The 24290-nt window shown below is 40.6% G+C and overlaps 1 protein-coding gene across 3 annotated transcripts; it reads right to left on the minus strand.

Annotated features, from left to right (window-relative positions):
* Positions 1-18114: 18114 nt before the first annotated feature.
* On the minus strand, positions 18115-24261 carry LOC105703082 (ataxin-10). 3 transcript variants are annotated; one of them, XM_012431179.2, is made up of 7 exons: positions 23960-24261; positions 23321-23788; positions 22707-23227; positions 22376-22626; positions 21329-21392; positions 21011-21213; positions 18115-20865 (listed from the first exon to the last, which is right to left on the minus strand). In XM_012431179.2, exons 1-6 carry the CDS (start codon positions 24055-24057, stop codon positions 21023-21025), a joined length of 1593 nt encoding a protein of 530 aa, XP_012286602.1. In that variant the 5' UTR covers positions 24058-24261; the 3' UTR covers positions 18115-20865; positions 21011-21022. The 3 variants fall into 3 exon arrangements, with proteins under 3 accessions (XP_012286602.1, XP_012286601.1, XP_012286600.1); XM_012431178.2 differs by having other exon boundaries at positions 18115-20880; XM_012431177.2 differs by having other exon boundaries at positions 18115-21213.
* Positions 24262-24290: the final 29 nt, after the last annotated feature.

The following is a 24290-nucleotide window of genomic DNA, read 5'->3' on the forward strand; positions in this document are numbered from 1 at the left end:
CTTTTTCTCCCTGAAACCGTTTCGCTCGTTTTCATGCGCTAAAAACGTCAGAACCCGCGGCGAGGGTCCCCGTCGAAGCCCCAAGGGGCTGTGAACCCCCCTTAAAGACGAAAACATATGGCGGCCGATTACGCATAATCATATATAATTAATGGGAATTCGCCCGAGGCCTCCCCCGAGCGTATGCAGCCCTTTCGACGGCACCCCGCTCGGTCGGTAACGCCGATGGCCACGTTTCCACGAAACTGCCTTTTAGGAGACAAGGCGACCTTCGTCTTCCCCATGGTCCTGACCATGACCTAGGTCATCGGTTAATTCGGACTTTCGATCGCGTTAACCTTCTCTCGGATTTATTTCTCGCGATTACGAGAACGTCGCGGAGGGTGGAGCTACCTATCGAGGTAATACTATCGAAATCCCGGAAAGAGCTTTACGATACACATAACTACTGTAAGGAAAGCGAAGTCTTACAAAAGGCTAACTTTCCCCTCGGCTTCGCACGAGAGTCAAAAAAGTGCTCGCCCCGCTGTATTTTCATCAACTTGCTTCGTCAAAATTGTCATTGCTCGGCTCCCTTTTATCGTAGATTGCCCGAGAACATTTTGCGCTTGTTTATAATCTTGATTGCACGGACATTAAACGATACTTTATTCCTTTTACCTCATCTCCAGCGAAGTTTCAATGAGCAGTTCCGCGCTACGACGCCAGAAACTACGCCAGAAAGACAGATTCTGAGAATAAAAACTGAGATATATTTTTAAAAAATTGAACAATTGTGAATACGAGGAGAATCACCCGACAATATGAGGAATTATCACCGAAAATTGATTCGATTCGCGACAAGTGGAGACATGGTTTAATGAAATCTACACAGAAATAATAGTATTAAACTTAACTATCCGAGCTGTGAAATAGACGCCAGTCCCTAAAAAGGATGTGATGTGCACCCACAGTTTGTAAAGTAATGATATTTAACGTTGTTCCTTCTGTCTGTAATTATATATCATATCTCTTTTAGGGACTGGCGCCTATTTCACTACTTTCTCGCGGAGTACGGTATGTTTTTTATATCCAACCTTCGCGCTTGGACCGGAAACTACTTGCACGGTGGGCATATTGTACTTATGAGGCATCATTCGATTGGGAGGTCTGTCGCCGACAATGCGACAGGAAGCATGTCTGGTTGCACAGAACGGACACAAGGGTATAGAATAAAATCGTCGGCATACGCGTTCCCGAGTACACCTGAAATTAGCACGCAGCCGTATTTAGGTAGCCATATTTCGAGTTGACCAATTACCGGTAACTGCAGGATGTTGCGAAATAATGCACCAACATACACGTCGAGTTCCGACTCGGACCTGATTACAGAAACGCGTAAGTGCAGTACACGCACCACGTGTGCACCACATAAAAAGCCACGAGCCATATTTTCATTGTAAATCTCGCATTCTACCACGATTGTCCCGCGGAAGTTTTTTAAGAGGAGCAATTTTTTAAGAGCACTGCGTTGCCTGCCGGGATTTTTCTCGCAAAACATGATTCTCTCTTTTAACGGGCCCTCCGTGAATTTCAGGATTATACGACCCCTGGACCCTCGACTCTCGGTGCCGGGTTATTATTGGATTTATGATCGCCGCAGTTTATACGTTCGCAGGTTGTCGACGAATTCGAGTTTAAGAACTGACGTGATGCTCTTCCTGGTACTCCATACCCTGACGCTAAATTTCAAGGTCTGCTTAATAACTCGAAATTGCCCTTCGACGCCACTAATTGTTCCCAGAGGTTTCATGATCGCTGCAAATTACAATTATGCCCCGAGAAAGAGAATTCGATAATGAGGACCCGATAGTTATGACGAGTGATCTTGTAAAAAAAATTAAATGTCCTTACAATTGTACGTAAAACATAATCATTTTTGACAAGTCCAACAATTCGGAAAGTAAATATGCCTATTTATATTTTTCTTTTCTCTTATCCGATCCCGTCAGGTAATTCTGGCACAAAGGGAGATTTTATTTCAGATAATGTAACAAGTTCGTTGCACATCAAAACTCCAAATAAGAACGTCATACAACTTGATACCTCTTTTATGGGGGGCCGATCATTGGCCTAGTTCTCTATTGTACCTTTCAGCTTTTAGTTGATTCCTTTATTCCTTTTCACAGCTAAGAAACGAACGTGTTGCCATAAAGCTCGAGGGTAGGTTCGAAAACAAGATTACGCCTCTCTTTCCCTCTCTGTACGCGGATATACGAGCCTTCGAGACTATCCCAATCTTTTATATCTTAGCTGCGACAATGGCGTGTAAGACTGTAACAGGCAAGGACTCGAGAGCACCATTGTATAGCGCAAACATCTGCTCGAAATATAAACCGCTAATAGAAACACTGAAAAAAAAAAAAAGAAAGAAAAAGAAATCGCTGAAAGAACGGAGGGTTGTGTCCTGGGAAATACAAACGTGAGGGGGTTGGCCGTAGAACCGAACGGGGAGGGTTGAAAAGGTGGAGGTGAGACAGGTGAGACATTCACTCGAAAAGACTCCGCGTGTGCGAAGACAGGGCTTTTCAATAAAAAGTAATCTCTTGGACCAGAAAATCCATTTACGAAAACGAAAAAGGATGTCTTTCCGTAAACTACGCCGCAAGAAAAGGAATAAAGAAAGAGATACAGAAAAATTACACTGTTTTCATATGAACAAAAGTTCCTTTCATCCCTGCAGTTCCTCCAAACCTCCTTCCTACCTCCAAACACCAAAGAATTTCGTTATCAATTTATGTCCACGTGTACCATTGATAAACCTAATGAAAAAAAAAAAAAAAGAAAAGAGAATTCCTTTAACTCCTACAGTTAAGACGCTCTACCTCCATGCAGCAATGAATTTCGTTAGCAATTGACATATCCCCGTTTACCATCAACCAGGTATAATTGAAGGCGTGGACGCGGATTAACTAACTCCAAATTTACACATTCACTGCGCAAGAGGCAACGCAATCATCCGAGCGGCGAATTACCAAGTGACTGACAGCAGAAACGCGGATTTGAAAAACGAGGGAGAAAAGTGGCAACAATGAGGAAACGGTGGTAAGAAATAAGAGGGCGCGAAAGGAGGCGTGTCTGGTCGGGCTCGCTCGGTCCTATTACCTATTCCTTCCTATTAAATACTCACTGCCCACGCAACGGACGAGTAGGTTAACGTCCAATGAGAGAGTAACTTATTACGTGGGGTCCGAACCAACTAAGAAGTAACGCGTCGAGCACTACTCGTCGGTCGCGAGAACCGGACACGTGGCAGGCGACATATATATATATATGTTCCGCATGCGGAAACCCGTAAAGCCTCTTTTGGTAGGTCTTTTTGCCAATCGGGAAAGTCAGTTGCAGTTGAAAGAAATGTCTTTCCTAAACGAGTCTCGTGCAGGTGTAAACCAAATGGCCCCCCTGACGTGTGGCCGTCACAATTGTGATCGATAATCATCAATTGTTACTTCGATAACGAACGCTTCTAATCGTTCCAATTTGGTACGAAAGATTATTTACGGTCGTGACAATGTTTTTCCCTACGCCGGGCGCAATGTGGCTACTTTAAACCCTGAAATACGTGCGCAAAGACGTCGTTTCCACCCTGGCACGAAAAGGACTCGTAGCATGCCGACTTGATCGACTACTATTAAATTTCATTCATAGCCTCATTCATGATTTAAAAATCAATTAACTGGACGAAGTAAGAATGGTAACGTAATAAGTTGCAACATCTAGTCATCAATGGAGAGCATAGGAAAAACGTTGCATGCACCTTGTGCGAAATCCACCGTCTCTCGGTACTCGACTTTACCTCGTTCGACAATTGTCGCATTCATCGCGCGCGGACGACAAACGGTTACACTTCGCCCTTGGTACATAACTACTACGCGTAGGTCCTTAACATTCCTCGTATCCATATCATAGAAAGAAAAATTCAGCCCATGTGCATCGCCGTTGGAATTTCACCCTGTCGTTATTCCGCGGCAACTTGCAGGATAATGGCGTTAATTAGTACACATATATTTATGTATATGTGTGTATACCTGTATTCGCGAATACTCTTTTTAAACGAGGTCCGAGCTTAAAATTTACCCAAAATAGAAGACCGCGCATTCGGAAAAGCCCGAAGGGCGCATCGCAAAAAAGCAAGCAGCCAAAGGGGAGTCTCTCTGGCCCCATACAACAAAGTATAAAATGGTGGACGCGCTTTACTCTAAAACCAAATTGTTCTTGTTTCGGGTAGTCTCTCTTTCTTTCTCTCGCTTTCTGGCCGCGGTCCGAGAGGCGCTCGCTCGCGTAACGATTTTAAAAGCATCGACACGAAACGAAGTTCTAAGATGGGCGCGGGAACTCTTAAAGTGGCGCGGCCCAGCGATAATTAGAGGGTAGCCATTGTTACACCCCGACCGTACACCAAGGGTACGGCAAAACGGGCCGAGGAAGAAGAAGATGGGCGGCTAAGTGAAACGAGACGAAAAAAGCTACCTCGGAAATACGTCATTTTACGCCGAGGGGGCCAAGGGGGGGGCGAGAGAGGGGAGGAAAATTAAAAACGCGAATGAGCCCAGACCGCAGACCCGGAAAGAGACGGAGAGGCCGAAGGGGAGCGATTCGTTGGAGGGACTCTTGCTCTTCCTCGGCCAGGCCTGGAACCAGGGGAGACCCGGGGAGACCCGGGGAGACCTCCTTGGTGCACGGACGTTTTTACAAGCTACAATTTAGGATCAACACTCGCCGGCCACTCGACACACATCTACGCCATGTAAGGACACACCAGATATAATACGTAGCTCCTTGTCCCTTCCCCTGCTATATCCCCTCCACGAGACTTTCTCCTTTATTTTTTTCACCACGTGAATTATGACGAAGAACTATTTCATTTACGAGAAGGGAATTCATACGAGCCATGAGGCTGTTAATTTCAACTTCCTCAAAGCTTAGTGAAAATAGAACTAGCGTTACGATGGGCCGAACTTAAGGTGATATGAAAGGGTCATTCTATATATATGTGTGTATATATATGAAAACGTGAAAATATTTATAAAACTTTTCTCCAAATCGGGTGCACCGAATCATTTGAAACTTCATCATGAGACTATAGAGGCCCTAAAGAAGAACGCAATGCTCCGGAAAGTTGATTTTGTCGAACAAAAATATCTGTTTTTGGTTCTTGTCTGAGATAAGTACAAATTTTGTTTGCGAAAAATGAAATTTCACGAGCATCGCGTTCTTCCTTAAGGCCTCCATAATCTCGCGATGAAGCTTCAAATGATTCGGCGCACCCAATTTGGAGAAAAATTTTATAAATATTTTGACTTTTTGCTATGTATGTATTACACTTTCGTATCACCTTAACGACTCGTAAGGCATACGGTGTTAATATATAAACTAACTTTTCATTTTGATTTTTCGATACGAAAATGTGGTCGCTGCTCGGTCAAGTTAATACTGAAATGAATTTTATTAAAAAGTGCGATTTATGTAATCTCACTTAATGCATTTTTGGTACGCAAATTCAATACACAAAATGTAATTTAACATCCTCGTCTTGAATGAAGGATTCTAGCGCGATATACCATTAAAAAAAGCTTAAAACTTAGCACCAAATAAAACACATCCCGATTGACTCGCAACGATGTCGAATCCGACATCGCACGTTTTACAGTCTGACGGGCGTTATAAATATTACCTCAGGAACAATACCCCTTTACAACGTTATGCAGCAGTAATTCAATGTCGTATAATTCGATGAATCGTATACAAGCTGGGTACTACATTTGACCGTTCGTTATGTCGGATTCACCAGAGGGCTGAATAATACGAGAACATATACACACCGTGACATTCACGGCCTTAAGATTGTAAAACGTATAAAACGGAACAATAAAATGTTACGGTTTCCCGTCTCGGTACAGTTGCATACCAGTGGCAGTGCAGAGTTGCGGAATACGTGGATTACGGGTTATTACTTTCGCGAAAATTATTCTCGCGGTCTTTCACATATTTCTAGCCATCTAAAAAGACAGTTTTATTCTAAGCAATACCGATCATTATCCGGGATATGTATATAATTACCGTCAGTACTTAAGGTATGAGATTACCAACGATATTAATTTTTCACTTGTTTACATGCGCACGAATGCGTCAATGCATCGTCGTCAACGTATGTCTAGGAAAAGGAGGACTCAATTCTACATTTTTTCCCTAGCTTATAGCCAAGGGCCAGAGACGCTCGTTAATACAGATAACCTTGCGGCGAATATTCCATAAATCACGGAAAAAGAAGTCATCAACAAACCACCGAAAATGTATCCGAGTAATGAGCCTGCGCGGCTCCGTAATTGAGCAGAGCATAAATTTCTCGGATAAAATGGGTGTGGCACTTTTCTGGCCGGGATTAGGCTTAGAATATGTACATAATGTATAAGTCGCGTATGAATAATAAGTTATCGATATTCTTTCTATAATAAAATCGAGCGTAAAGCCAAATAGCCGAGCGAAACTCGAAGAGCTCGGCCCAAGTCGGCCTTTTAATTTTTAATCCACTGGAGTATTATGGAATGATATCTCTCTACTCGGTCAAATTTCGGCTTCTTCTACTCGCTTCTCGAAAAATCAACCCCGAGGACGACCACCGAACGACGGATAATAGATTGCGATGTTCACGGGCCAGTGGTAACCGCACGTTGCAAATGGACATAAACTGCAAACCGGTGAAAAAGAAACGAAAAATTACCATTTACATGCCTCCCTCGAGTTTCGCCCATCAGATCCACCTGTATTCTACATGTATGCGAATGAACAAACAGCGCCCTGCTGTATTTCTGTATTTTGTTAACCGGTACTTGGTCGATAAAATCGGACATGTACATTTTTTGACGCGCGACTTTCTGGCTGCTTTGCTTCACTTCCCCTGTCACCCGACATTAATATTTTAATAAATTCCGATACAAAGTAGCCCTCGATATATTAGATATAAAGGAAAGTTATGTAGTTTTTTCTTTTTTTAGAAGAGTTTAAACAAATCATACAAAAGTCAGAATAAGATGCACTTTTTAATCCCACAATCGTATTCAAAAAATCTTTCAGAATAAATCCATAATTAAAGAAAATGATAAGAAACGCAAACAAAATTCTTAATTTGTTTCTGTGCAGTCGTTGCAGAGTTCACTATTAAAGAATCGTTCTCGATAGGGTTGGAAGTTCACCGAGAGACAATGATATCATTGTACTTCCGCGGGTCTACGTCACGGGACACTTAATTAAATATTTATACGTCGCAGGGTTTCATTAAAATTTCAGTTACGATTTTGTAACGCTCATCGGAATTATGTAAGGGACCTAAAGGGAGCCCGGTCACTAGGCTATACGAAGAGTTAATGAAAAGGGAGGCATCGATACATAAATCTCTGCCTACAAATCATAAAGCCTAAGAGTTACCGTAACGCATTAACGTGGAATCGTGAATGAATTCCAGATCCGAGGAAGGAACCACCGACGGGCTTTTAGAAAGGCGTGGGATTTGTTTGAACAAGATGTGCTAAGTCCAATTACTATTGGAAAATGGGGAAACTTCGTCCTGACTATGAAGCGTATAAACACATTCCACTTTAGGTCGTAAATTTTCGTTGAATCATAAAAGCTGAGAAACACTGTAACGTGTAAACGTAGAATCGTGAATGAAGGTGGAGACCCGAAAAAGGGACCGCGGTCTGACTCTCAGAAAGAGGAGAGGCTTGTTTAGACAAAACCAGCCGTCTTTTGTGCGCTAATGAAATGTGCTAAATTGCTATTAAGACACGGAAATATATGGCTCCGACTAAAGAGTAAACTTGGCAAGTATCGCTTTGAAAGCGTTCATACAACTCCCAAAACATACCGTTTATCACTCATTTACGTCATAGGACGAAGTCGCATTAAAAGTAATGGTAAGAAAAAAAATGGTTACCTTACCCATAAAACAGGTTTCGCACGTTTGTCATGGTCGGAAATTTCTTTGGTACTTCAGTCCATCGTCCCTGATCCGGAACGTATTTCAATGCACCATGAATTAGTCACTTTCTTAAGTTTCCCATATTCTAATTTTTACCACTTTGTCCGGTGTTCGTAAATTGTCCTACTCCTTTTTCTTGCACCTGACTTCTGATGGTTCTTTATGAAAAATTGATGCCGCTGCCTAGAACCGTTCCCTGACAATTTCGATAACCACTACGCAAATATTTAAATGAATTACATGACGGGGATGCAAAACTACTAAAGAAAATATGCACGGTAGCCCTCCACCAACACAGCTGCAAACCGCGAACGTGCCTTTCCGTGTGAACTTGTATCATGAGCGCGAATTCGCTCATCGGTTTGTAATGTAATCATTCGCAGCGATTATACCGTTCCGAGTTATCTCTCGAGAGAGTATCCTATGACACCGATGCAATTAAGCCGTGATAATAAGATTTGCGTTCCCTCCACGTACGGTGAGCGAGCACAAATCGACCGTGCCCCTCCAGCAATTGATTTCCTTATTTTATGAAGGCAATTAAACTACGCCAGGCGTATCAAACTTTTCTCATACAAGCACAACATAGTGACAAATCGCGATTCGCAATTGACTGATAAATTCAATCATATTCAACATTAAAAATATTCGAGAGAAATCGAACGAAATACCAATCTACGCTTCTATCATAAACATGAGATTTCTCTGATGAAATGAATGAAATAAAACCTTCCTAAATGACACTAAGCCCCATTCGTATGTCTAACCTTACGTTTATACAAACTTATTTTTACAGAAGAAAGTTTATCCAAAAACCGCACTTTTATATATACATATATACTGAAGATACCAGGTATTTGTAGGGAATCAAAGTCGTCGGGAGACACAACCGAGTCGCCCCTTGAATTTCCGCGTTCTCGGGGAGGCAAAAATCGGGCCGACTGGCGACCGAGTTGGGAGGAGCGCGGATTTTAATCGGCGAAGGTACCAGCCACCGTAGTCGCCGATAACGAGGTCTCTGGTTTCGGTTTCCGTCGCAGCACCCATGCGCAAGCCCCTCCGCCGGGCCTCCTATCCGAGGTCATAAAGATAATGCCCACATCCCACGACAAACGCAGGAATTATCCCCGATTTCCCTCGAATGGAGATCGCGCTTTGTGATATCGCGACTGCGCGAATAGGGGATGACTGTGCCTCGGCACCGTAGAGAATCTCCCATTGTCATTCGCCCAAGGGGCCGTTGCTCTCCCGAGATGAGTGGACGATCGAGGCAATCGTTTTTGCGTCTCAAAGGATCCCCGGAGATTGTTCACAGCTTTTCCGGCGTATCTGTTAACGTACGAGCAATGTTGACTGAACAAAACATCACTGCACTACCGCCTCGCGCGCTGCAACGGAAACTTCAGTAATTATGCATAAAAGGGTAATCCTCTCCGATCGCATAACTTTGACAAATTGTAGAGGATGTCGTCCCGAGTATTTTCATACGTATATTTATGGGTCGGACTTGAATATTTTCGGAGTTATTAAACAATTGAAGAATAGCAATAATACAGCATAGCGGAGTGAGTTATGTGGGGTTTCGCTCCCCCACATCTCCCTAAAATATAACCTGACCTAACCTATTCAATTTCAGAAACGATCATTTTCCGATGTATTAAAAGATATATCGGAACCATCAAAATCGGGGTGACACCCCTTAAATACGCTCCTTGTGAGGGAACATCGCACTTACTCTAACAAAAATATTTACGTTAATTGTCTCGGTACTAAAGCAAACATAAGTATAAGTAGTAGCTATCTTTTAAAAACAGTTGTGTTTCACTTTCCGAAACAGTTTCCTGTCGTAACATGCGAACTTAAATTACGTACTACCGTGCCATAAGAAGCTTCGCTTCAGATGCTTTCGCAAGATCCTTGAATGATACAGCGTGATACTTCTCTTGAACTGCAGTCATTTGGAAAGGAAGTAATCTCGCAGGACTGTTTCTACTTCGACACGATTGTTTATTACTCTGGCTCTTAAAGGGATGCCGATTGAAATGATCGAATGGATCCAAGCGCCATTTAAATAACGAAACAAAAAGAGGCAGTAACATTATCAGTTCTCATGGCGTCCCGTAAGAAAAATTAGGAAATGTGCTCACGCGTATTCCATAGGTTCTTAAGGTAATGTGAAAGTGGCATCGAAGAGGTTTTGTTTATAAAACTTTTCTCCCAACTCGATTTACCGAATAGTTTGAAACTTTACAACGTGAATAAGGAGACTATAAAGAAGGTTATGAAGCTCGTGAAATTTCAATTCTTTTCAAACTTGTTTATAGGTATTTTAAAAATAATTTATAGAAAATGAAATTACGCGAGTTTCAGGACCTACCTTAGGATCTCCATATTCACGTTTTAAAGTATGAAATGATTTGAGACACCCAGTTCGTAGAAAAGTTTTATGAACGATTGAGCTTTCGGATGCCACTTTCACATCCCCTTAAAGGGATGCCGATTGAAATGATCGAATGGATTCAAGCGCCATTTAAATAACGAAACAAAAAGAGGCAGCAACATTATCAGTTGTCGTGGCGTCCCGTAAGAAAAATTAGGAAATGTGCTCACGCGTATTCTATAGATAACGAGGAGTACTACGATCAGTTACTTACCGTTGCCCGATTTATCGCTGTTTTCCAACCTTACCTATTAGCACACTCCCCGAACCAAATCGATTGCGCAAAACGATATCGAGAAAATTCACGGAAACTCTGGTAAAAGAACCGTGCGATTTCGGTCGACTGGGTATCGACGCGGCGAGTGCGTCGTAAATATCGCGAATGCACGATTCGCGTCAACCCCGACCACCTCGGAGGGAAGTAACGGGCTCGATTGTTTGTAATTGGCTATTAACAATGTTACTTTATTATCGGGCTCCTCAATGAGGCGCGCAACTCGCAACGAGGCGAAAAAGCAACTAAAGTCGCGTCCACACGAAATGCAGAGGTAACTTATCACGAAGCTGCTGAAATTGAAGGAATACGAAATTACCTTTTGAAACATTGTCCTAACAACGGCTGAACTTTTCACTACTTCTCACGACCAATGCGCCGAAGTATTTGAAACCTTCACATGTAAACAGATGAATTTTCCAATGAAATACGCGCGTATACATAATTTTATAACGACTGATTAAGATGTGCAAATTAGAGTTATGAAATCATCCTAACTTTAAACATAATAAACAGTGACAAGGAAAATAATGTCTATCCTAAGTAATGAAATATCGATCAATGAAATTTTATTTTCTTTTTCCATCGACAAACTACCCCCTAATTTAAATGTGGAATTTTTATCAAGTCTTGTCAAATATTGAAAATCTATTCCAGCACGGAGATTAACATTACATTTACTTACAGCAAAGAATAGTATCTCTTGATATTGGTGTTAGTAGATCTAGGGTTAATATTGAACGGTGTAAGAAAGAAACGTTAATTGCGACCCATTTCTCGACCATCAACGACAATGAACCAATTGTCCCGAGAAACGGAGAGAGTTGATCGGCTCGGTATTCCTCTTTCCGAATATCGCGTAACCTTTATGACCCATAAAAAGAAGGGAACCCTCTTTTAGTGGCTATTACACGAATGTCTTCTGTGCCGTGATGTTTATGGTTTCGTACACCGTGCTGCGGTCATTAACCGTCAAGGATTCCCGCCGAGACACGATCATTTAGATGTAACGGGTACAAGCTCAAAAATGAAGTTTCAGAATGCCTGGAAGTCCGGAAACGATATATAGGGTGACGTAGAAATATTGTTTAAAAAAAGTTAAAGGGCATACAGCAGTCAACCGTCTCTGCATTAACTCATCCTGAAACTAACACTGATTCCAGCTAATTAACAAAAAGATTTTTCAAATTAACAAAGCTATACGAAGTTAACTTTGACATCATTTTATGACACCCTGTTGCAGGAGGGTATTAAATCGTTATCGATAACCGCGTGAGATAAATTAGAGGAACAAATAAACTGTATTGCTAAAAAAATCGCCATGCCTAAAGATACAAATCGTGCAAATTAGAGATCAGCATATATTATTTAGAATGGCGTCTAAAATATTGTCTAAAATCAGTAAAACGATTGATTTAAAACACTTTAGTTGGTTAAAGCAAACGAGTCGGATCGAGTAAACTAAAATTCGGTTCGGTCAACCAAAATGTCTTCCGAAATTAACCGAACGCAATCAATCAAACGATTTCGTTCGACGAACCAAATTTTATTCTGCGTGTAGGCACTGTTTCATCTTAAGATGAAGTGAAACACGTCGAGAAATTTGATCGACGTCGGTAAAAAAGATTCTTCTAAATACATACATTGTCGACGTTCATACTTATATTGACAGCCGTGACAAATTATATTTGGTATTCCACTAAATGGCATACTTCACATGTCGTTTCCGTACAATAATTATAAACAAATCAAAGTAAAACTCCAGAAATGCCCTGGATTCATGTCTTTTCATGCCCTAATTGACTGTAGAGTGCTACCCTGCGCTATCTGCGGTTTTAGTGTCAACTAAATTTTCTCCCCAAAATCTCGCGTTACTTTTGTTTCAGCACAGAAGCGCATAAGACCCTTTTTTTGCCTTTATCCCGTGAAAATACAAGTTTCTTGATTACTATAGTGTTCTAAATTATTGTACAATTGTCTTGACACTTTCGTTTCTCATATCAAAGCCTTCAATAATTGTATATCGACCGAAATATGAGAGCTCGCCGCCATTTTACTTCTGGTCTGAGCTAAGACAAGAAGTTTTATTTTAAAATCCTAATTTTGGAAGTGTTAGGACAATCCTTAGGTGATCACGAGTCATGTGTCAAAGTTTCGGAGAGTTCGATCCAATATCCTTTAAAAAAAAGTGTCTTATTCTAGTTTGGGCTAAGCCAAGAAGTTTTATTTCGAAAATCCAAATTTTGGAAGTGTTAAGACAATCCTTAGGTGATCACGAGTCATGTGTCAAAGTTTCGGACAGTTCGATCCAATACCCTTAATAAAAAAGTGTCTTATTCTAGTTTGGGCTAAGCCAAGAAGTTTTATTTCGAAAATCCAAATTTTGGAAGTGTTAAGACAATCCTTAGGTGATCACGAGTCATGTGTCAAAGTTTCGGACAGTTCGGTCCAATACCCTTAAAAAAAGAGTGTCTTATTCGAATCGACCGATTCGAAGAGGGTTTCACTTCACCTTAACATAAGGAGAGCCCTGACACGTGGTGTGCACGTAGCCTTAGCCTCGCGATCTCCGGATTCGCGGGGCGAGCACCGCCTCGATGTGCCTCGGCAATACGAGGGCATTGGAAATATATTGCCGAGTCGGCGCTTTGAGAGAAGTTTCGCGTAGGCGCAGGCGCACTCGAGGCACGCTCGCTTTTAAAAGAGATCCGAGACTTATTAGGTACCGACGTAGGCTCGTTCCACGCCGACTACTATTAATATAAGAACTGCCCGATTAAACCTCGTCGCTAGAAGGGTCGGACTTTCTCAAGGGGGCGGCCAGGGTGCCCGTTCGTTAAGAATCTCCTTAAGGGACGCACCGAAGGATCCGAGTACTTGTCGCGAAGCTTGCCGTGCTAATTGCTGGCCTCTCCAAGATTTTGTTGGGCGCGAGATTAATTTTTCATGAGTTCCTCCCGAGGGCCTTTGGCCACGATTACGCCCAGAGACGTGCATGTGTTCCGGCACGCGGTGTGCGCGCGTCGTACACGCGTACGTCGTACATGCGTGCCAATGAAAACAGGTGAGACAGGTGAGACAAGTGAAACAGGTGAAACAGGTGAAACGAGCGAATCTCCGACGGACGCTCGGTCGGGGACCGTGAGAAACCTTTCTTTTCCTTGCTTCATTTTTCTTTTCTTATTTCCTTTATTAAAAGGAGATCGGACACGCACGTGGAGGCTGACTTAAGAAAAACGTTCAGCTTAATTATCACGGTTAGATTAATTAGACAATGGTCGATTCGAGAGAATTTCTGTTGAATCAACCGAAAACTGTTGCTTCTAGGAAATAAAGCGGTGCTGCTGTCCCTGATTAACCAGTAAGTGGTTTGATTAATTGTTCCCAACGGTATTGCACGCAGAAATATAATTCACAGTCATAATAAAAAATGTTACTTGTCTCATCAAATGTAAACACTTAACAATGGGCCAGGAAAATTTTCTTACAGAAACATTATTATGACATGGAGAATAGAAAACTATCATTTCACTGACACTGCACAAATTATATTCATAGTTGCAATATTCTATACTAGCGACAACAAACTGTATACTTATCGCTTATTTCTTAAAGTAGTAATGACAATATTTTTCTTATTGCCGTCCAAAATTTATTTGCTAATCTTGCAAGCAGCGTTTCTAAATGTCTCTTACGGTTAGATGTACATTTAATACAATTGCAAACATTTTTACCATTAATTCAATATTATTGCAGTAAGAGCAAAACTTTATAAGCAATACTATCCTTTACGAAGGAAACACATGTCTTTTTTCCGTGCACTTGTCTGATTTTTATATAATCTTGTTAGATAAACGGAATTTAGTTTGATTTAACTTCAAATAACTGAAAAGCGTTTAAATTAACATCAATTTGATTTTTAATTCATTAAACCATTAAAGTTTTCGTTTGTGTGAAATGGTAAACAAACATCTATATCATTGAAACTATGTAATCTTATGTTATTGAGCCATCGATATTGTAATTTGTAAGATATCTCGTAAACAATTTTCGAAAGGAAAAATTTCCAAGTAAAGCAATGAAAGTAAAAAAACAACCGAAAGACACGGGTACAGGCTGCAATTAATCGTAATTAGTTGTTATATAGCGACTCGTATAAGTAATACCTTTTAAATTGAGAGCGTTTATCGGAATAAAAGGCTAATTGGATTACCCGAGAGTCGATTACGCGAATGGGGATGTATTAAAACACGGGTGGTCAGAATAAATAAATTCCTTGATTGATCCTTTGGCTCCTTTTTAGGGATATGCCTTGTTTTTTTCGATTAACCGGGGCCTCACAATCTGGTAAAGTAACTTAGCGGTCCACCAGGACACGCGAGCATGAATATTAATCAAGGCTCCAACGTACATCCGATATTTACAACTTTACGTTGTTTAATGGCAATTTCTATTTAAGTCCGGGGCAAAAACTATTCGTTATCATTCGCGATCTTCCATTCGTGCATTATTAGCATAAAACAATTAATTGCAATATCATCAACAAAACATAAATTTTCTGACGAAAAACTCAACTTTGCACATTAAACATTTGATTGACTGTGACACGCCTGAATCCTGACTACTTAAAATTATAAAGACAAATGAAAAGTCTAGTTTTTCCCAAAAGAAGTCACTACCAATTTCTATGCCTTTAAGGCAGACAATTGATTGTCAGTTTAATTGTCTTTTTCCAATGTTCTTTAAATCTACGGTCGTATGATCTCTACAGGTACAAATGATTACAATTATACCAGTAACCCGATGAACTGGTACCAATTAAAAGGGGGTAAAATTGTTCTAAAAAATAGTTAATTAAAGACTTAAGACTCGCTACCATAATCAATATCGCAAATCGTAAACGCGTGTTAAATTCCGCAGCTGCCGCCAACAGCCAATTGAACGCGATTTGCCGCAAGAAGGACATTGGTGTCTTTTTCCAGCAAGAAAAAGTGTCGATCTCGCCCTAGCCATTAATTAACCGCTTTGTAATCTGGCGCCGTTCGTCCATCGTTTAAGACTACTTGCAAGGAGCAAGAAACGTCCGTTCGCGTTTCATCCGCGCCCCGCAACTCTTGAAGAACAGCCGTAACCGTTCCGCACGGCCGCCATCTTAGCGTCGTACGCGATTCACGCCTACCACGTTTTCATACTCCGATGATTACCCGCGTGTCAATTAACCCCCCTGCATGCAATTAACTGATAAATTTTGCGTTAATTGCTCTTAATTACACGCAATCGAGATCGATCTCACGGGGACGGTCTGATATTTAAATTAAAAGCCAATCTTCTCCAGGGAGGTTTATGCGCGACGCCCATAAGACGGATACGTAAGTGACGTAACCATCCAAGATATCTTTCCGCTTTTTCAGTTTTTCTCCCGTCTAGGAGGATGTGGTACTGGTTCTTCTCCGAGAGGACCAACAACCTCGATACCGGAGAAAAATTCATCGGATCGCCATTTCAGATCGACCATTGCACCCTTCCAACTGCACTTTTTTACCTAAGGTCAATAGATAATGGATATTTGCCACTTTCAGACGTTTCTGCATGTTATATCTCGTTTCTGCACGTGATCGTCATTTCCTTAATACCTTTCCCGTACGTAAATTTCACGGCTGTCCAGCTTAAGGTGATGTGAAAGTGGCGTCGAAGAGGTTTTGTTTATAAAACTTTTCTCCCACCTCGGTTTACCGAATATAGTTTGAAACGTTACAACGTGAATAGGGAGACTATAAGGAAGGTCCTGAAACTCATGAAATTTCAATTCTTTTCAAATTTGTTTATAGGTACTTTAAAAATAGTTTATATAAAATGAAATTTCACGAGTTTCAGGACCTACCTTAGGGTCTACATATTCGCGTTTTAAAGTATGAAACGACTTGAGACAACCAGTTCGTAGAAAAGTTTTATGAACGATTGAGCTTTCGGATGCCACTTTCACATCCCCTTAAATACTTGTAGGAGTACGCGGATACCTGTATCCCACATGTTCGAATGCATAAACCGAATGAAAAGTGCTTCGCTTGAAACTAACTCCATACGCGAAAGCAAGTTGAGTCATAAGGTAACCGGAGTCGTAAATGCATCGACGGACATCTCAATCCTGATTGTACAAGTTCGTGGGACATTTCACGGTAGAAAACCAAGGAAACTAGAAATCAACTTGTCACGCCATCGAGTTTCAGGTTACGGAGCCCACGTATCGTTAGACGGGAAGCTTTCCACGAAGACTTCAATTCTTCCAAGCCTTCGTTACGTGGAGTCCGTTCGAGTTACGGCTAGGAAGTCAATGCGTCAACTTGTCTTCCTTAACATTACAATTTCGCACGTATTTACACATCGAACAAGTAGTTGTGAAATAAGCGCCAGTCCCTAAAAGGAATATAATATGCAGCTACAGAAAAAAAAAAAACCAATAACTTTACCAATTCTAACTGTACATTCTGTAGTTGGATATCGTATCCCTTTTAGGAACTGGCGCGTATTCCACCCCATCAGTGGTAATGTTTAATACATTTTCTCAGGGTGCGTACGATAACTACATAGGAAGAGCCTTTCCTATTGGATAACTTTCATTTCTTTAGAGTTCATTCCATTTTACTGACCGTATCGATGAATTTTCCTTAAGCTTTACGGGATGACGTAACGGTACATATTCTCACCTTTCACAGTATCTTTATTAATTCAGTATAAATCCAACCTGTTGTAGAAAAATCACTGGATATCAAAGAGTATGAAAGAAGAGCAAGATAATTATCCGATGTCGCAATGGAACGTTCAGTTTCACTTTTACCATCCTCCCGAGTTGCCCCATTGGAAAAGATCCTTTGCCGAGTAATTTCTACGATACACCACGCGAGTTGGGTGTAGCAAGCAACTGGACGATGACTGCAGAAATGAATTATTGTGAGCGTTTAACCTGTAATCATAAATTCTCCATAGACGACCGTCATTTATCCCTTCCCCCCGGAGTGCAGTTTTCTCCAAGTGTAGGATTTAGGTCGCCGGTACCTACGTAAGATTCAGGTCCGTGCACCTGTGCAATGTCCGGATCTCGAACACTTCCCGAACGGTCCGATTCCACATGGAACGGTCACAAAGCGCGCAAATCCCTCGCGGAGGTAAATCCCGCTCCTTGTCTCCCAGCGGATCATAAACCATCGACTTTATATACCGATTGGCACACCCGATTGGAACGAGTTACGCGCGAGAAGCGTATCATTATGTAGTCCGCGGGACGCGGGCATGCGCGCACGACACGCGCGTACGCTAACTCGGAATTATCCCATTCGATCCGTTCCTCGTTTCAGATCCAGCCTGGGCAGTCGATTGGGAGTTGCTACCGTCCTGCCACGAGTCGACGTCCAAGGACTGCTCGGAACGGATCGTCGATCGCAATCGGGGAAGGAGCTGGACACCTTGCAGCGAGAAAGTCGCTCGCCGGAAGGTGTAAAATATCATTCGTTAATAAACAATACGCTAGCGGTTAACGCTGAGGCCGGTCTAATTGAGCGGTTCTCCTCGTGGGTCAGCCGGGAAATTCTCATTACGAGATTATTGATTATCGATCGGTTGTCACCTGTGAACTACGTTCTACGATCGCTACTCTAAGATAGCGCTGCATGGCTACGCAGCCATTCGGACGGCACTTGGTCGGGCAGAAAAATATACGATTGATTGAAGTCGAGGCTTGGGATAAAACTCGGGGATTGAAACTAACGGGACGTGGCGTTCCACTAATCAATCGGACGTGTCAAATATTGATAAACGTAACGATCACCCCACGCGGGGCGAAAGTGTTTTCACGACTAATCATAAATGTCTATTGTTTCATATGTTAAGTGACAGTTGCATGTGCGTACATGGGTGATATGGTGGGACAGGACTTACAGACGAATATCTTGTAGCCAGAGTGTTAAAAGAATTCGGAAGTCAGTTCTTAACGGATGAACTTATCGATATCTGCATTTCTTAATGTTTCTCTTAGTTGATGCGGAAAACTTCTATTCGTTGACATTTGGAATTAATTTAGACTGGAAAAAGCATTTGTTAATTAAGACAGCAGCATTCGCTTGAATTAAATTTTATAAACAAATGGTTCTTTATTCTACTTTATAAAAAGAATGGAAGAATGAGCTGTCACATAATAGGTTTTTTAAGTAATCGTAAATTAATCGGAAAACTGTCTCCATGGTACAGAGATGTGGGTGACACTGTTTCGACTATTTTCTTCCACTAGCCTCCATCAGAAATTAGAAACTGAAATATCCATAAGCCCATTTGTTGAAAATTCGTTAGCGAATCTCCTTAAAACTGCTACTAATTACCGCAGGGCGCAATCAGAAATCTTTGAATCAGAAATGAATGGGGAGATGTTTCGCGCCATTGTTCGAAGGTGAAGTACGGTCCACTGGCGCCCTCTACACTCTTTATGCCCTGTGAAAATCGGAATTACTTTCAAAGGGGCGAAATCATTGTGATCGGTAAAACAGTATGAGTATGTGAAGCGCCGCAATCTCCACCACCTACGAACAACAACTTTATTTGGTATCCATAATCTTCATTCGCAACATACATTAACACTGACAGTAAAAACGAAAAGGCGATAATTTCATTCGTCAGTACTGTGCTGTATTTTAAATCTACAGATGCGTTTTTCTATACCGATAGAGAACATTCCCCCCTTTGAAAGCAATTCCACCGTGTTGGTGAACCGTACCTCACTTTCGAATAATGGCGTGTCTCTGCTTTTATAAATCAAAGCCAAATGCCATCACGTTACATCAATAAGTATAAATCTCAGACACGTTCGAAATTTGCAAATTGTGTCGGATTGTTAGGTGAATCCGACCAAAGGTGTGTCTGCTGAAACAGGAAGTCAGATTGCAATACTCAGGATCCTGGCTACTTCTATCCGCATAAAACGCGGAGACATATTTAGTTACTCCTTGTTAAGACCTCGGAGCAACAGCCGACAGACTCCGTTATTTCGGTATTGTTCGTAGGCTCATTACCGAGGTGTGTCGACTAAACCCGAAAATAAATCGATCGGTTCTTCAACAGTTGTTTCTTTTTCAACCCTCTATAAACAAATTGGATCGTGACAAGATCCCAACATTTTGGTACTATACAAATACGGTAATAACGAAGCTTACGAAGAAACACCTAACAATATCTTAGTCGAAAAATATTAATTTACTCTCCAGGATGTGAAAGAACCATCACAACAGCCCTGTTGTTGAATTCATGTGTAAATCTATTACCACCAAACGAAAACGAAATTCTGAAAAAAAAAAAAATCCATAGGCTCTGGATCGCACATTGCGAAAGTGACGATAATCTCGTATAAGCCGCCATTCATAGTCGTCATTTGCAGAAGATAAAAATCACCTTAGGATTGATTCTTGCCTTTACTTCGTGCGACTTAAGGCGCCGTACTCAACGGACCGCGAACGCACAGGCGGCGCTTTACTGCAATCGTAAATCACCGGGCTGAAAATGCAGTTAAAATGACGCTTTACGCAACGCGGGATCATATTTCACGTAATGATGCCTATACGGCTTATAATTGCGAGCTCACTCCGCGATCGCATGTAACAAGCTATGTTTACAATCCGCGGGGCCATCGGGCCCGTTATTATTCATAAGGATCGATGGAATGATCACCGATACGTTATCGAACGTGCGCTGTCGGTGTAGTAAGACATTGTGGCCGATATAATTAGATAATTATTACAGATCGCTGATTCGAGTTTCCCCCGGATATGCAACACGGTGATGCACGCCTATATATATATCGAGTACCGCCATCGCGAACTCCACTTGCACGCTAATTGAAATGCCGTGGATATTTGCGCAAGAGCCGCCTGATACCTGTGGAAACGCTTCATCTAACTCGTTATTTATAGCCAAAAGGAGCCATTACTTTTTCCTCGGGAGTGGAAATCGAAGAGGAAGCGTACTATAACGATTTCACCTCTCAAACTCGTTCCATCTTCGGGATGATTGCCGAGGTACTTCACATTGGGTGTGTCCACGGTTCTTTCTCCTCTCTTTTATTTCAACTTAACGCACCGACGTGGCCTTTCGGTCCTGGGACACAGGAAACTGGGGTAATTTTGCCCCAAATATTTTACTTATCCGCTGGTTAAAGCATGCCACCAGTTAAACGGAAACTAAGAAACTTCCACGGTCGGTCGAGCACATCTTGCATGCGCGAAAATAGGAAAACGTGTACTTGCGGATTTGTTCATTTGTTGTTGACTAATGGTACCACGCCGATTGCTTTCCCATCCTCTCCTTCGTGTAGCGTCAGGCCCATTTCTCGGATAATTGCGCTGTCCACGACCCCCACTTTCGTCAGTTCCCGAATTACGTTTTGATTTTCAGGATTGCCCTCGCAGACGTTCCTCACCGCTAGAATTGTCCACTGTATTATCACTGAATTCGAAAAGATACAGTTAAGAAATCAAATACCATGTGATATATGACGCAAGGTCTTAAAATGATACTATTAAATAGTCAATAGATATAGTGTTAAATAATCAAAGGATACGTGGATTTCTAGCATCCATGTTGCAGCAATCCAGTAGAAGCGGTATCGCTTCGGTTTCTCGGAGCTGAAAACATAATTACTTCAAATATTTTAGCCCTATTACAAAGAAATGGTTACACTAACTGTATTCAAGACCCCCAAATGTACATCGAATATCGAATGCCCACATTGATGTCTTTGTGAATGTATTTCTCTGCCTAATGTGTACTCGAGTATTCGCGTAACGACGAAAAAAAAATTACATGGAACATCGCGCTCTCGTTAATGTCTTAATGGAATATCGGATTGCAAGTAAATTGCCACGTCTTCGGGCTAGACAGGTCACTTAATTTCGCCTTTGTTCGACGGTACGGCTCTTACTGCGGCCCACTGATCAAAACGTTCATTTCTTTCATTTGCTTTGCATTTCGCTGATGATATCCAGGTAGTTCTTAGTCAGAATTTCTCTTCAAAGTAGAGGTTGCTTAAAACAATCGAAAGGTAATCCAAATTTAATTAATCAAACAGGGACAAAAAGACTACAAAGTCCACGGTGGATACTTAACTATGGTGTACTTATATGGAATACTAATATCGTATTACCTAAAATGGTATTTGATGAGTTAATGAAAATTTGTTGTTCAATAATAATTGTTATTGCATCCTTACTGTACGTTAAAATATGTAAAACGTATTAAAGTACTATTTACAGATGATAAAACCCGAAAATAAATGGGATGAAAAAGTGGATGTTATAAATGGTTAAAGTCCGAACAATTTTTAAAATGATTAATGCAAGTTGCTGTTCGTTTTTGTACCGAATTTGGTAATTTTCGAGGTTTCCGTAGCTCATTATATGAATCCAGTAGTTTACCGTAGACAATCGTAGAAAAACAGGAAATTACGTAGATGTAAATGCATCAATATTTTTAAAAAGTAATTTATTTGGCGTTCGTGTTTAATATGTTCTTTGTGCAGCAGGGATTGATCAGTGTAAAATAGAATAAATATACTCTGACTAAATATTTTCCCAGCAAATAAAGTCAATTTCACTAGAACAGGACTCACCGAATCTTGATTTGCTTTGTGCTTATATGCTAAATTCCCAATTATCCGAATTAATCCTGCCTTAAAACCAAAAGCTGGATGGGCCTGTATGTCTTTTTTATAATTATTCATTGCCGGTTGCTTTGGATCTCCTCCTGTATTTTCTTTATCTAACAAATGCTGAGCACTGGGTGCAAGTTCACTTAATTTTTGTACTGGTGTAAAGTAATTCTCTGATGTTTTACCAGCTGTATGTAATGCCTTGAGCAAATCTGTGACAAAACTATATTACTATCGTGAATCACATTTTATCTAATTTTAACATTAGTTCGATTAGATTAAATGCACTTACATATGCAGTTAATAAGGAAGCTTTTATTGTCCTGTAAGATACAGTGGCTTGTTGAGGATGTTGTAGTTAAAGTACCTAATATGTCAAGCAGTATAATTATTTCAGTTGGTTCTTTTCCATCTAAGCGTGAATCAACGGTTTTCAAAATCAAATCACATTTTTGCTGAAACATTTCTGCCAAAAAGACAATGCTATCGCTGGATAAACTTGTATCGAAGTCATTACTGTCTTCTTTATAGATAAAATCTCTTAAGTTTAGATGAAGAAGCTCTAATAAATATAATTTATCATCCACTGGCAAGTCATCGTAAATAGAACGTAACTGATTTGGCTGTTTCAATAGAAATATCATAGCATCGATAGCAGCTTGAATGCCTAATTTAACAGGCTTTATTAAATGGGATATTAATTGAATCCTTTCACCATCTGTATATAGATTTTGAGGTAACCGTTTCAATGAATTATGAATGTAAGTACACGCAGCTTTTGATATCGGAGTATGATCACTCTGTGCACATTTCCTACGGCAAAAAAAGTATAGGAAAGATTATACAGTTTAAAAAGCAACATTCAATAAGCAATATTCTAGATTTCCGGAAAGATGGAAAACTTACATAATTGCAGTTTTGAGTACATCATTTGACAAACATGTAGGAAAATCATCAGCATCACTTTCTTTTATTGCAAATGCAACAAAATTGCATAAGAATTGCGTACTAAGTCTCAATATATCTAACTCTTCTTCCGACAAATCATCATATATATTAATATGCTCGGTGATATAATCTATTGTCCAATTTGCAATTCCTTCGTAAGGAAAATGCACTAATAAAGAATAATCTTCTTGATCGATTATAGGTCCAGGAGACTCCGAGTCGTTCTTGGATAGTAATGAATATAATTTATCATAATGCTTTGATTCCAACTCCAATTTTAAATTACATTTTTTGTAATGGTATCCATTGACACATGAATTTGCCAGGCACTTTAATGCAACCACTTTGACATTATTTGGAACCGACGGTTGATTACTTAGCAGTAATGTTGCCACTTTAGCAAGGATGCGAAAATCAATTAATTTACTAAAATTGTAAAATAAATACTTGATTAGAGAAATAAAATATTATATTCAAATTATTTTTAAAAGTGCAGTTTGTATTCTGCAATCTATGAATTCTGTGATCCATTAATTAAATAAAATACTTATTTAACTAACATAACTCAGAATAAAGGAATTTAAAGGCTCTGCATACCCAGTGTCATCTTTTGGAAAGAATTTTGGTTTCAAAATATTGAGTAATTCATCCCAATCATTCTCCGACATACAAACGTTCAACTTGTTCAAATCCATTTTTGCTACGGGCTAAATAATAATTGCTTCTTTAGTTTAATTAAATAACTATAAATAAAATGCTGCGTATAAATGGAATGAACACTTCAATGAAAAAGACGTAATTGATGGTTCTTTCCCGGTCATTCTTGGGCAATCGCGAAATCGCGAAACCACGCCAAACTACACTGAATAGGTTAAGTTAGGTTGCAGCGCATTTCACTCAAAAATTTTCATAGAGCAATCCTATTGGT

This window comes from Orussus abietinus, unplaced genomic scaffold, assembly GCF_000612105.2.
Source record: "Orussus abietinus isolate OABI.00-Male unplaced genomic scaffold, Oabi_2.0 scaffold242, whole genome shotgun sequence".
Taxonomy (NCBI): domain Eukaryota; kingdom Metazoa; phylum Arthropoda; class Insecta; order Hymenoptera; family Orussidae; genus Orussus; species Orussus abietinus.

What these genes read in the sequence shown, in the direction of transcription:
- LOC105703082 (XM_012431179.2), bottom strand. Translation starts at nt 24,057, where the DNA reads ATGGATTTGAACAAGTTGAACGTTTGTATGTCGGAGAATGATTGGGAT. An exon ending in ACAAAGCAAATCAAGATTCG is followed by an intron (nt 21,393 to 22,375) that starts GTGAGTCCTGTT and finishes TTATGTTTTCAG; the next exon opens with CTCCGAGAAACCGAAGCGAT. An exon ending in CATGGATGCTAGAAATCCAC is followed by an intron (nt 21,214 to 21,328) that starts GTATCCTTTGAT and finishes TTTCGAATTCAG; the next exon opens with TGATAATACAGTGGACAATT.